The sequence below is a fragment of the Rutidosis leptorrhynchoides genome, chromosome 7, assembly GCF_046630445.1.
Source record: "Rutidosis leptorrhynchoides isolate AG116_Rl617_1_P2 chromosome 7, CSIRO_AGI_Rlap_v1, whole genome shotgun sequence".
Classification (NCBI taxonomy): domain Eukaryota; kingdom Viridiplantae; phylum Streptophyta; class Magnoliopsida; order Asterales; family Asteraceae; genus Rutidosis; species Rutidosis leptorrhynchoides.
The window spans coordinates 134,043,271-134,057,977 of NC_092339.1; the positions used below are offsets into that span (position 1 = coordinate 134,043,271).

The window sequence follows — 14,707 nt, forward strand, 5'->3', positions numbered from 1 at the left end:
GACCCGTCTTAATCTGTCCAAAAGAGGCTTGGAGATGGAGGAAATTGGATGTGTTTATTCACTTATTGCAATCATAATGTTAGAATATCGAGTCGGCCAATCATATTTATTTCGAGTGTTCTATTGCGGATGAGCTATGGCGACGAGTTAGAGTGGGGATCGACCTGCCGATTCCAAGTTTTGGTGATTGGTCCGCGATGATTTCATGGTTTGAGGATTGGCGAGCCAAGGAGGTATCGAAGTTTAAAGTGTACGCTATTTTCACAGCCCTTTTTTGACATGTTTGGAGATGTAGAAACAACGTGATCTTCGCAGGCGCGACTATGAAGAAATCTTTAATTTTTGATTCTATTTGTAGTTTTCGTTTGCTTGGATTAGAAGTAGAGGTAAGATTAATGTAAATTGAAACAATTTGCTTTGTAAGCCTCCGTAATCACGTGGTTTTTCTGGCCCCCTAGTTGCTCGCTAGGGGGTGCACTTGTTTAATAAAATTATGGCTAATAAAATTATGGCTGTTCGAAAAAAAAAAATCATATGGACTAATTGGCCAAAGGTCGGACACTACAATTACTTGTGTTAGCTTACTTCTTTTTCCAAATATACTTGAAACAAATACTCGATTGTGGGTTACTCTTACAACACCATGTACAATGCTCAAGTTCTCGGATAGGTGGTAAGAGCAACTGTTAATTAATTATTAGCTCAAACGGTGAAATTAAACGTAAACTGAATTTTCTAGTTAAATTGAATAATCATTCATAAAATATATAAAATTAGTGTTTACAGATGCGAAATATGGTTGTACATACATATTTTCCTTTCTTTGGGAAAGTTTAATGATAAAAACATAAATATTTACTCACCGTCATATCGTCCATTATATTATTTTAAGATATCTCAAATTAATTGTCCACTTTCATAAATACAAAAGAATAACATGATAAAAATCTTTTATGTCCATACTTTATTCATGTAAAACAGAAAGATAGATAAAAAGTAAGAGGTAAGACGGAAAAGTTAACAAAAAAGTACATGTGAGAGGTTCCTTTTCTTAAACTGTGTGTTTTTTTTGTCTATGGACAATAGATTTGAGACGAAGGGAGTAGATAAGTACTCAGAGGGCCTAACCATCACAAGGTAGCCTTGTGGTTCGGGCTCTAAGTTTTTGCAAAGGTCTCAAGTTCGAATCTCGTCTAGGACGAAATTTTAGTGGTGGTTAGAATGGATTGGAAGTAAAAGAGTAATTTTGCGGGGACACCCCTCCCCAAACAGAAACAAATAGAAACATAACTTAATACGATATGCCTATTATTCTTTTTTATAAATTCACTAATTTTTTTAATAATTATTACTCGTAGTATATATGTGATGACCCAGAAATTTCGACTAAATTTAAACTTAATCTTTGTATGATTAACATTTTCGACACGATAAGCAAAGTCTGTAAAACTGAATCTCAAAATTTTTGAATTACTTTTATATATTTAAATACCCTTCGGTTGTTTTCGACGATCCGTGAACAATTATATGTAAAATAGATACATATATACTATAACATGAAAAAGTAACAATGTATTAATTGTTTGATACCGTACATTAAACTTATTGGTTTAAATATCTATTTGAATATATATGATAAGTTGAAATATTTATTATTAAAATTTATTTATAAATAACTTCCAATGTGTATTTAAAAACTGATTTATGTATATATTAAAAAGATATATATATATAATAAACGATAGTAACATTCGTTTATTGATTCGATTGATATTTAGATAAGTTAACTAAAGCGTTTAAGATGAACCAGTTAAACACTAATTTGCTACAGTGTTTTCAAAAATCACTATTTGCTACAGTGAAATTGACCTTGCTACAGTGAATTGCTACAGTAAAAATTGACTTTGCTACAGTAACTTTGCTACTGTAAAACACTATTTTAAAATGTATTTTAACAATTAACGAGACGATGATTTATAGAAGTAAATGACCAAAACACTCAAATGTATAAGTTATACCTCAAGTGGTATAGTTTATGGATGATTTAAGGCTATATTTTAACAAAGGTACAAGTCACGAAATGTAAAATGCAAGTTTTCTCAGCGTACAAAAGGACATTTGAGAAACCGGAACCGGGACATAAGTCGAGTGATGACGTACGACTTATCGGAACAAGAATTACAAATCAACTATGCATGTGAATTTAATATAATATATAATTAATTATTTAAATTATATATATTATATAATTATTTATTATGTCGACAAACAAAAATACAAAATTTTGTGAGCTGTAAAAGTGGGCCATGCGATCGCATGGCCATTGTGCCTCAGACCCATGCGATCGCATGGGAAGGCTGGGCAGGCAACATCTATACATGCAAATGCTTTATTAACTGATTTACAATATTTATATGCGTGAGTTTCATATGATCCCTTTTACCCTTTACATTTTTGGGCTGAGAATATATGCAAATGCTTTAATAACTATTTTACAATAATTATAAAGTGTGAGTTTCATATGATCCCTTTTACTCTCTACATTTTGGGCTGAGAATACATGCAAATGCTTTATTAACTGATTTACAATATTTATATGCGTGAGTTTCATATGATCCCTTTTACCCTTTACATTTTTGGGCTGAGAATATATGCAAATGCTTTAATAACTGTTTTACAATAATTATAAAGTGTGAGTTTCATTTGCTCTCTTTTTAAATGCTTTTGCAATCTATATTTTTGGGCTGAGAATACATGTACTTTATTTTAAACGCAATGGATACAAGTACATACTTAATTCTACACTGAGTTTGAACCGAAAATCCCTTAGCTTTGGTAACTGATAACTGCTAGTTATAAGAACTGGTGGGCGCGAGTAGTAGTATATGGATCCATAGGGCTTGACATCCCCGTCTGTTCCAGGTATAGAAACCCTAGCCTGAACTACAAAACAGACGTATGCTATTTGAGTTACACGTTGGATTGCGTGTATTGTACATGTTGGTTGCATGTTAAACGAGGGGTACTTATTATATACGTTAAAGTTTGGTTACCAGGGTGCTCAACTTTGTAGAACCAATTGATAAACGTTTCGGATGAAACAACTGAAATCTTGTGGTTCACCTTTTATTTAAAACATATTGATAAACGTTTTGAATGAAACAACTGAACTTTTGTAATCCACATTAATATACGGATTATGTGTAATATTAAAACTATGAACTCACCAACCTTTGTGTTGACACTTGAAGCATGTTTATTCTCAGGTTTCTAGAAGTCTTCCGCTGTTTGCTTATACGTGATACAAGATATGTGCTTGGAGTCATACATGCTATATACAAGAAACTTGCATTCACCATGTACCTTATTTTGACTGTATTGTCAACAGATGTATTATTGTATACCATTTAAATGGTGATTGTCTATACGTAGGAATCATCAGATGTTAAAAACCTGGAACATATATATTCATTTATGAAATACCTTTTCAAATGAATGCAATGTTACAAAACGTATCACATAGAGGTCAAATACCTCGCGATGAAACCGGTGAATGACGTGTTCGTCCATATGGATTTGGAGCGATCGTCACAATATATTCACTGAATTCCCTATTTGGTGAGTAATCGGCCGGAACTATGAAAGGAGTAATCGACAAGGTGTGTGCCCCAAGTCACTCGATTTAATCTTAAACACACTGGGTACCCAATGCGACGATGATGTGTGAAGACTTTCCTCCTAGCGTGCGTGAGTGACAAATGAGAGCATTCGATGTCAAATTGCCAATAAAAAAAATAGAAAAAACATGAACATAAACATTAACTTTAACATAATTGTCTAAAATTGTTCATTTTGTACATAAACTCTACAATTTTGGTCATGTTAAAATGTTGACTAATTTTGACTTTCACCGACTTTGATCACCCAATCTAATTTGGACCCATTAACCGAAATTGTCCAATTAATTAAACGGATTTTGTAAAATCGGAACAGTCTTTTCTTAAAAGTTAGTAATCGGTTTTTTTGTTTTTGTTTTGTTACAATAGTATTAATATACAGATGGATTTATGAAAAAGAGCTGCGAGAATATCATCATCCCTTCTTCTCTTAATAATGATATATATCATGATATGGTAAGTATATTTTTTTTTTAAATACAACAATAATACATTAATGACATCCTAAATATACAAATTTAATTGTTTTTGATATTATCCAAATATTCTTTTCTATCCATGCCGATAAAAATCTAGGAAAGAAAGTGAGTGTGAAACAAGAATTTGGTGTGTCCAAGGCAGCTAAGCCATCACATGTCCTTTGTTTTTTCTAGTTTGTATTGTCGTGTGCTTTTTGACACAAAATATATATTTTTTATTTAAATTACTTGAATGTTAAATACGGAGTATAATAAAATAAAGCTTTGCATTAAAAAAAAAAAAAAAAAAAAGCTTTGCATAACACATCCCACATGCCCACATCGCAAGTAGTTAAAAGTAGTGTAAAAACTGTACGTATCTTCTCTTACATACTAAACATCCACGTGTGTGTCAAAAAGCTTTGGTTTAATTGTATAGGATACAACTAATTTATTAGTCTACTTTTATTCATGACAGCTGAACTACATTGCGTCACTTCATCAACTTCTTTCTATCATTTAATCTATTACACTTTTTAATATTCATGACATTTGTCATACAACAATCACATTGACCTCACCTTTAATACTTGTTTATTATTATTATTATTATTATTATTATTATTATTATTATTATTATTATATAAGTAATTATATTATATTATGTATACATTTATTTTATTATTTATTATTCTTATTATTTATATAAGTGATATTTAAGTATATTATTTTTTAATATATGCATAACTTATTTATTCCCACTCGTGCCTTTTCCTCTCTAGCCCTAATATTTCCAATCGGTTTCATCTGCAGTGTAAGTTAGCATATACTAGTACTCTTCATAAATATTCATTATATTATTTATTATTTATAAGTTATTTACAATTTATTTATTCAACAAAACTGAATTCTAGCGTCCTGATACCTTTCGGGCGGCCCAAACCGCGCCACCAACGGCGGCCCAACGACTGACCGATAATAGAGGTCTTATATAGTAGTTTTGGCTTAATTGTATAGGATACAACATAAGCTGACAAGGGTGTGTTTTGACTCGTTTTTTTTAGCATCCCATATGATATCCACACAGGAACAAACATTCTTTCATGTCTTCGTCGAAATAAACAATATAAACACGATCGATATTTCTTCTTCAGGAAATTTGTTCAACTTTGATAAATCAAATCAGTAACGTCGAAATCATCAAATGATCCCCCGGTAATGTACATGCATCAAAACCTTAATCGGAGTCATCGATAGTCTTTGAGAAATTATTGTGTTTGAGAAGTATAAATTTTGAGATAAATGAGAGAAAAGAGAGTTGTGTGTATAAATTGTGTTTGATTGTATTGTATCTATACTTGAAATTGTATAAATTTACTATTACTATTACTAATTTACTATTTTATATATATATATATATATATATATATATATATATATATATATATATATATATATATATATATATATATATATATATATATATATATATATATATATAGGCAGGATCAATAGGGAAGTAATCAATCAGAGGGAAACGGGGGGAAGCAAATTTTTTTTATTTATTTTTTCATTTTTTGGAATTTTTTTTTCAGGCATCAAGATCACACGAAAATATGAACATTTAGAAAAGACACTTCGTGATGAATGTTATTATTTAGGCGGAAAAACGATCGACAAAAATAACATTCAAGATAATATTGATCGTAAGAAATGTTAACGTTTTTTTTTTCCATGTTTTGTGAAGCAAAATTTAGCCCGATTTAGAGTTTAGGGTTTGGTGTTTTGGGTTTAATCCCTAAACCCAAAACCCTAAACTCCAAACCGTTCGTGTTAAAAACTCAATCTAAATCATCAATCTAAACCCTAAATCTAAACCCTAAACCCTAAATTTCTAAACCCTAATATCTAAACCCTATACACCCTAATATCTAAACCCTAATATCTAAAAGCTCAACATACGCTCTAAAAACATGAAAATTGTTATATATTACTTCTTCGAGCGTTTTTCCGCCAAAATAAAAATATTTATCACAAAGTGTCTTTATTAAATGTTCATATTTTCATCCAATCTATAATGTTCGTGAACAAAATTTTTTTAAAAAAACGAAAAAAAAAGTTTTGCTTCCCTCAACTTCACTCCAGTTGGTTACTTCCCCCTTGATCCTACCACATATATATATATATATATATATATATATATATATATATATATATATATATATATATATATATATATATATATATATATATATATATATATATAGTGGTAGGATCAAGAGGGAAGTAACCATTCGGGGGAAGCAAAAACTTTTTTTTTCTTCGTTTTTTGAAAAAACTTTGTTCACGAACATTATAGATGAGATGAAAATATGAACATTTAGTAGAGACACTTTTTGATAAATGTTTTTATTTTGGCGGGAAAACGCTCGAAGAAGTAATATATAACAATTATCGTGTTTTTCGAGCGTATTTTGAGGTTTTAGCTATTGGGGTTTAGATATTAGGGTTTAGATATTAGGGTTTATAGAGTTTAGATATTAGGGTTTAGAAATTTAGGGTTTAGGATTTAGATTTAGGGTTTAGATTTAGGATTTAGATTGAGTTTTTAATACGAACGGTTTAGAGTTTAGGGTTTAGGGTTTGGTGTTTTGGGTTTATGGAATAAACCCAAAACACCAAACCCTAAACCCTAAACCCTATACTCTAAATCGGGCTAAATTTTACTTCACAAAACATGAAAAAAAACGTTCATATTCTTCACGAACAATATTATATTGAATGTTATTTTTGTCGATCGTTTTTCCGCCTAAATAATAACATTCATCACGAGGTGTCTCTTCTAAATGTTCATATTTTCGTGTGATCTTGATGCCGAAAAAAAAAAAATTCAAAAAAACGAATTTTTTTTTTTTGCTTTCTCCCGATTGGTTACTTCCCCATTGATCCTGCCCCTATATATATATATATATATATATATATATATATATATATATATATATATATGGTCATCATCAAGAAAGAAACACTTATTTGGGGGGAAGTAATTTTTTTTCGTTTTTTTTTTATTTTTTTTCGAGACATCATATAAACATTTAAAAAAGACACTTTGTGATGAATGTTATTATTTAGGCAGAAAAACGATCGAAGAAATAATTGATAACATTCATCATGAGTAATGTTTTAATTAGAGTTTATTTGCATCGTTTTATTTTCATCTTGTGTGAGGTATTTTTTTTTCTTCGAAATTTAGCCCGATTTAGAGTTTAGGGTTTAAAAATTCAATCTAAACCCTAATTTCTAAACACAACACCCTAATTTCTAAACCCTAATAGCTAAGTCCTAATTTTTAACCCCCTAATTTCTAAACCCTAATTTCTAACCCCTTAAGAAAAACTTAGAAGCAAAACATTCATTGCATTGAATGTTATCATTTATTTCTTCGATCGTTTTCCCGCCAAAATAATAACATTTATCACAAAGTGTCTTTTTTAAATATTCATGTTTTCATGTGATCTTAATGTTGAAATTTTTTTTTCGAAAAAAAAGGAAAAAAAATATTTCCCTCCAAAAAAGTAATTCCCTCTTGATTAAAACACTATATATATATATATATATATATATATATATATATATATATATATATATATATATATATATATATATATATATATATATATATATATATATATATATGATCAAGAGGGAAGTAACCAATCGGGGGGAAGCAAAATCTTTTTTTTCTTCATTTTTTGAAAAAACTTTGTTCACGAACATTATAGACTGGATGAAAATATGAACATTTAATAAAGACACTTTGTGATAAATGTTTTTATTTTGGTGGGAAAACGCTCGAAGAACTAATATATAACAATTATCATGTTTTTCGAGCGTATGTTGAGGTTTTAGATATTAGAGTTTAGATATTAGGGTTTATAGGGTTTAGATAATAGGGATTAGAAATTTAGGATTTAGGGTTTAGATTTAGGATTTAGATTGAGTTTTTAACACGAACGGTTTAGAGTTTAGGGTTTAGGGTTTGGTGTTTTGTGTTTATGGAATAAACTCAAAACACCAAACCCTAAACCCTGAACTCTAAATCGGGCTAAATTTTACTTCACAAAATATGAAGAAAAAAAACGTTAACATTCTTCACGAACAATATTATCTTGAATGTTATTTTTGTCGATCGTTTTTCCGTCTAAATAATAACATTCATCACGAAGTGTCTTTTATAAATATTCATATTTTTTTGTGATCTTGATGTCTGAAAAAAAAATTCCAAAAAAAAAAACGAAAAAAAAAATTTGCTTCCCCTCTTCCCCCCGATTGGTTATTTCCTAATTGATCCTGCCCCACAAATTTATCCACAAATTTAACGGTTATATATATATATATATATATATATATATATATATATATATATATATATATATATATATATATATATATATATATATATATATATATATATATATATATATATATTATTCAACTGATCCACAAATTTATCTGTTGTAATTTCAACAGGTTGAAGCAGAGATCCAAATAAAAGCAGCCACGTGTCCAACACACTGCAAATTTCCTCCACGCCATTGACTAGCACGCCGCATTCGATTATCCACTAGACCATCTTTATCCCATCCGTGAAGGGGTGTGTTGGCATGTTGCTGGGTGGAGGTGAGGTGCTTGATGAGCGTGCTGCTAGACTGCTGTGTAATGTGGTGGAGTGTTAAGTTGCGTGTTGGGTGATGTGTAAAAATTTGATTGAAAGTTGGGTGAAAAGGGGTATAAAAACTAATTAAAAGATGGGGAAAAATGCAGCACATGAGCAATATTGTCCGTGCTAACTTGATGCACACTACCACCACATAAACCAACACGCCTTGTTATGGTGTGCTAGGTGGCGTGTTGGCCCAACACACACCTCAAGACAGGCGCGATAAACATGGTCTAACATGCCACACTACACTAGAAGCGTGTTGAGAGAAAAAATCCATCCAACACGCACGTTGGGATGAGTCCTTTCTTACTTTTAAAAAAACTAAAATGTACTTTGACATTTTATTTTGAATCTGTATGATATATTGATATAAAAAGGGGACCATTGACATAAAGATCTTGCTAATAATTACCAAATCACAAACCGTTAAAAAATAAAGGAATAATTGGACTAATCACTACCACACCTTACTCCATCCGCCACCTTCTTGTCCTCTGCCCCCTTTTCAAAATCTTTCATTCTTCTTTTTCCATTATTTATCATCACATCTTCTTCACAAATATATATATATACTAGTAATATTTTTCATTCAAAAAATTATTAATTTAATATTAATCTATGTTACACAATGGGTTCTTTAAGTGAGCTTTTATCAAAAGAAGGATTTGTACCTCATCATTCTAAATCAAAATCCAATTCTAGTAGAAAAAATAGCAAACACAATAGAACAGTTTCAGCTTCTGATCATGACTCCATTTCATTACCTATTTACATTTGCCATAACCGAAAAAACTTCGAACAACCCAAACACAAGAAAACTTCGTCCATCGTTTCATCAAAAACTCGAACTTCATCGATCTCTAGTGAACCTGCTATTGATGCTATTGCTACCAAAGCTGTTATCTCAATCTTAAGTGCCTATGCGGGTAATGTGTCTTTTTTTTTTTTTTTTTAATTACTAAGAAAAATAATGGGTTTAAGCTACTCAAGTCATATACTTTCATTTTTTTTTTTTTTCTAATGTAGGCTATATACTCAGAAAAATAATATGTAATTGATACACAAACACACATGTAATCTTTTGTTTATGGGTCACATTGTGTACTTATATAACAATGTCCAATTGGTTAAAACAGGTAAGTACATAAAAGACAAAGATTTTCGAGATTCGTTAAGAGAAAAATGTTGTTCATGTTTAGTGAGACGAATTAACAATGGTGTCTCCGATAATGGGATTTTCGCGAATATGGAATTAGGGATCGAAAGTGTTGAGAAGTTAATTGATAATCCGGGGACCGTTAAAGAATTAAGAATGAAGTCATTAAGGAACTCCATAGGATTTTTAACAATTGTCGCGTCGTTAAATTCTAAAGAATCAAGAAACGCGACAACTTGTGGAACTCCAAATTCGTATCTTTCTGCTTGCGCGCAACTTTATTTGTCGATAGTTTATAAACTCGAAAAGAATGATAGGATTTGTGCAAGACATGTTCTTCAAGTTTTCGTTGATTGTCCTAAATTAGCTCGAACGCATTTGTTACCGGATCTTTGGGACCATTTCTTTCTTCCTCATCTTCTTCATCTCAAAATTTGGTTCGATAAACAAGTTTCGGATGATTACTCGAAAGATCAAGAAGAATATGTGACTAAGGCTTATGAAGATCATATGGATATGGGTACAATTCAGTTTGCTCTTTATTACAAGGAATGGCTTAAAACTGGTGGTCAACCTCCTGATAATCTTCCATCTGTGCCTTTGCCTTCGAGCAATTTATCGTCAGCTACACGACGACGCAGGAGTTCATCCCTTAATAACTTTTTGTGGGTCCCTAAACTCTGAATATATATCTATATCTATATATATCTATATGTCTGAATCTGCTAATGTGTTTTATTTTTCACGAACCATGAAGACATCGATCTATTTTCGGCAACACTTTTGAGAAACAACCATCTACGGTCTTTGATTCTGTAGCTATGGAACAAACAGAAGATGAGGTGTGTCTAGATGATTATAGCGTTAACCAACAACACAATGTTAAGGTAACTTCATCGAATTTTCTTGCAACTAACTATGCAGAAATTTTGCGGGTCAAAATGGGTAGGGTTGAAACAGGTATTTAGTATGGGTCAAAACAGGTCAGGTGGATTGGGTTCACCCACAAACATTTTTTTGTCCATTAAGACAGTTAAAAAGTAATAATGTGTAATTATGCTAGCAAAAGAAGGTTATTATATATCATATTCTAATGTACATTATTATTACAATGGGTCAACCCATGATGAGTAAATGGGTCAACACTTCATCTGTAGTTCAACTGATCAATTTCCTTGAATATGGACAGAGTAGCCGGGCCCATCTTCGAAAGGCAACAAGCTTACCTTCAATCCAACCCGACTATACACGGTTTCTTCCATGTCAAAGCTTACAAACCGAACCCCAAATGACGAAATCTCGTGTGGTTACATTTACAACTTCATCAGACCTAACACGAGCTATTTCAACTATCGCCAGTTCCCAAAGTTTACCTGAATGCGAAACAGCCATTCGGGTCATAACCAAAGCATGGTTAGATGATTCTTCGATTGAAAAAACGTTGTCTAATCAACCAGTAATCGAAGGTATGCTAGAAGTATTATTTTCTTCCAACAACGAAGAAATTCTTGAATTGGTCATCTCATTATTAACGGAATTCGTTACAAGAAACGAGTCAAACGGAATAATCATACTAAACGTTGACCCGCAACTAGACGGTTTCATGAATCTTATGAGAAACAGTAGCTTGTTCTTGAAAGCTGCAACTTTACTTCATTTGGTGAAACCCGAAGCCAAACAGATGATATCGTTAGAATGGATTCCGTTAGTGTTACGTGTGCTTGAATTTGGAGATCAAACTCAAACGTTATTTAGTGTTCGTTGTAGTCCTCAAGTGGCAGCGTATTACTTCCTTGACCAACTTTTGACTCGGTTTGACCAAGACCGGAATTTGGAGAATGGGAGACAAGTGATTTCGCTTGGTGGCTTGAATCTACTGTTGAGAAGAGTGGCGGTTGGAGACATTGTAGAGAAGACAAGGGCCGTTTTCGTCATTTACTGTTGTATTTTAGCAGACGGAAGGTGTCGTCACTACCTGGCTAATAATCTGAACCCCGAGCTTATTCTCGAGCTTTTGGTCGGTGCCAATGAATTAGACATCAACGAGACCGTGGTCTCTTTACTTGTCGAGTTAATTTGTCTCAATAGGTAAGATTCATAATGACTAGAGATGTAAACGGTCGGTGGGTCGGATGTGGTAATGGGTCAAGATCAGTTGGTCGGGTCAGGTTGGGTTGACTTGAAACACTTTTGTCTAAAGGGAATTGACATTTTCCACCATCAAGACCGATAAATACACCACAATTGTGCATTAGATACTTGTACAGTACAAATAGCTAATGCACAATTGTGGTGGTTTTATCAAAATTTGATTGTGGAAATATCATCGTCCTTGTCTAAAATGTCTATAATAGCCAGTCAAGTATGATAAGAAATATTATCTTCTTTTAAAAACTAATTAAGTTAATTCTATACACTTTGGGCCACTTTCGATCAGTTTTCCTTTTAAACTATTTCTTGATTCACACCTGTGAACTGTTAGAGATATAATATAACCCAAGCTGACCCGTTTACGAACAAACGGGTGATAAAAGAATTCACCAACTCTATCAGAAAACTCAAGGGGTTTCATTGTTTTTATTGACTACGATCAGATTTGAGCAAAGAATCAAGCTTTTCGAAAAATTACTAAAGGGATGGGATTGCTTGAACACTATGCAAATCTTGTTAGTTTGTTTACAAAGAACTGCACGAGAAAAACGCCCTTTGGTTGCTGCTATAATGCTTCAGCTTGACCTTATGGTAACGTTCTTTAGAATATCAACAAGTAATTGCATGTTTATACGAGACCAATTGTCATTTAGCAGCAGTATATTGTAGGGAGATCCTCTGAAATGTAGCGTTTATCGAGAGGAAGCTATAGAGGCAATCTACGAAGCCTTTAATCATCATATATGTAACGAAAATGTTCAAGAACAAGCTGCCAAATCTTTGTTGATATTAGGAGGAAGGTATGCTTACAATGGTACACTAGAAGTAGAAAAATGGATCTTGAAAGAAGCAGGTTTTGATGAAAGCTTAGAGGGCGGCTTCCATGGTAGATATTACGTCGTTGAAGGATCAAAATGCGTGGTAATCACACCAAGATCCGAACTTTTAAACATTATATGAGGATTGAGAATATGTGGCTGTTATACAATCAAGTTGGATATGGAACCAATACATCATTGGTTAAAAGACGAGTCAAAAGCTCATTTTCCAATATTTTAATTATTTTATAAACATAGGAACCAATGAAATATTAGTTCTATACTCATCTGGGTATAGAACAACCTCATATTCACTTTACACTTTTGCTATTTAGCCTGTTCAAATATTTGATTAATCATGTGATTTAGAACGAAGACAATGCGATTGAACACTGGCAAAGGAAAGCAGCAATGGCGTTATGGATCAGTGGGGGATCGAGACTGATTATGGCATTCGGTGAAGCCATAGCTAACGGGATTCCATGTTTGGCTCGAGCGAGCCTTGTGACAGTCGCATGGATGAGCAAATTCGTGCATACGGCTGGAGATAACGACATTCTTGAAAGCGTTGAATTTTCAGCTCTGATAACACGGTTGAGAGAATGTTTGAATCGTGATAACGCGATTGAGGAAAGAGTTCTTGCGTCGTTTGCATTACTCTCTCTTTCTAAGAGTTCGGGTACGGTATATGTATTAGGCATCTATATATGTCCATTACCTTATATATGATTTTTGATTAGATGGTCATGGTTCGATTTATATGGTGAATTATTTGGCAGGTTTTTTGTTCGAGATCTTAGATGACGAGAAAAAGGAAATGATTGTTCATTTACGGAACATATCGAAAGTTACATGGACTGCAAAAAAGCTTGTTTCCACCATAGCAGGAAGTCCCTCAAGAAGACATCCAGGCCAGTAACAGAGAGTGTACATAAACCTACTTTCTCAATTTTTATCTCTTGTGAGCCATAAATAATCTTGTTTATACTTGTAGTTTTATTACTTGTAAAGCAACTAGATACAAACAATTTACAGTGTTTGGAAATGAATATTTTGCTTGGCTTCTGTAACAAATTTCTAAATCTAAATCTAAATCTAAATATGCACCATAACAAAAGGTAATAACACAAGGGCTCATTTTGAAGCATGACATTTTGACCTCATAAATCATAACCAATTAGAATTAGAATAACTAGTTCAATACATGCTATTGAGTATTGAGTAGTCCTAGTTGAAACGGAAAAATTCTTTTGAACGTCGAATACATACCAAATCCTTTATACAGCATTACCAGATGTGCCTTCCAAGTCTGCGTGCCAACTCCAAATCCTTTTTCACTGAAAATAAGTGCAAATGACAAGTGAGTATCATGTATTGGTGGGTACAATTAGATGTGGTAATTTCAATCCAAATAACTAGAAATGGGCTGACTTATTTCTTCTTGAATAGGTCATTTAAAACCTTGGATGAAAATGAAACATGTCAAACGGGTTGAACAGTGCCCAATGAACTTATACTTGCAACTTCATAATCGCTTTATACACATAAAAAATATTAATTCATTTGAAGATTTAACTTTAGTCATACTTAATATGTTTTATGAAGCATAAGAGAATTAACAAGAAAATGCTGGAGAGGCAATTAAATAAGGCTCGTTCGACATATATCCTTGCACATCGACATGAAAATGTATAAAAAATCCGATTGACCGAAAACTTACTAAG

At 32.3% G+C, this 14,707-nt stretch overlaps 1 protein-coding gene across 1 annotated transcript; it reads left to right on the plus strand.

The window, feature by feature from the left end:
- The first annotated feature begins 9,429 nt into the window (after positions 1-9,429).
- On the plus strand, positions 9,430-14,111 carry LOC139857030 (putative E3 ubiquitin-protein ligase LIN-2). Its single transcript, XM_071845741.1, has 8 exons — positions 9,430-9,784; positions 9,995-10,679; positions 10,772-10,901; positions 11,204-12,102; positions 12,609-12,756; positions 12,835-13,086; positions 13,353-13,662; positions 13,763-14,111. Exons 1-8 carry the CDS (start codon positions 9,487-9,489, stop codon positions 13,900-13,902), a joined length of 2,862 nt encoding a protein of 953 aa, XP_071701842.1. The 5' UTR covers positions 9,430-9,486; the 3' UTR covers positions 13,903-14,111.
- Positions 14,112-14,707: the final 596 nt, after the last annotated feature.

What these genes read in the sequence shown, in the direction of transcription:
- LOC139857030 (XM_071845741.1), top strand. Translation starts at nt 9,487, where the DNA reads ATGGGTTCTTTAAGTGAGCTTTTATCAAAAGAAGGATTTGTACCTCAT. An exon ending in TCATCCCTTAATAACTTTTT is followed by an intron (nt 10,680 to 10,771) that starts GTGGGTCCCTAA and finishes CGAACCATGAAG; the next exon opens with ACATCGATCTATTTTCGGCA. An exon ending in CTCTCTTTCTAAGAGTTCGG is followed by an intron (nt 13,663 to 13,762) that starts GTACGGTATATG and finishes ATTATTTGGCAG; the next exon opens with GTTTTTTGTTCGAGATCTTA.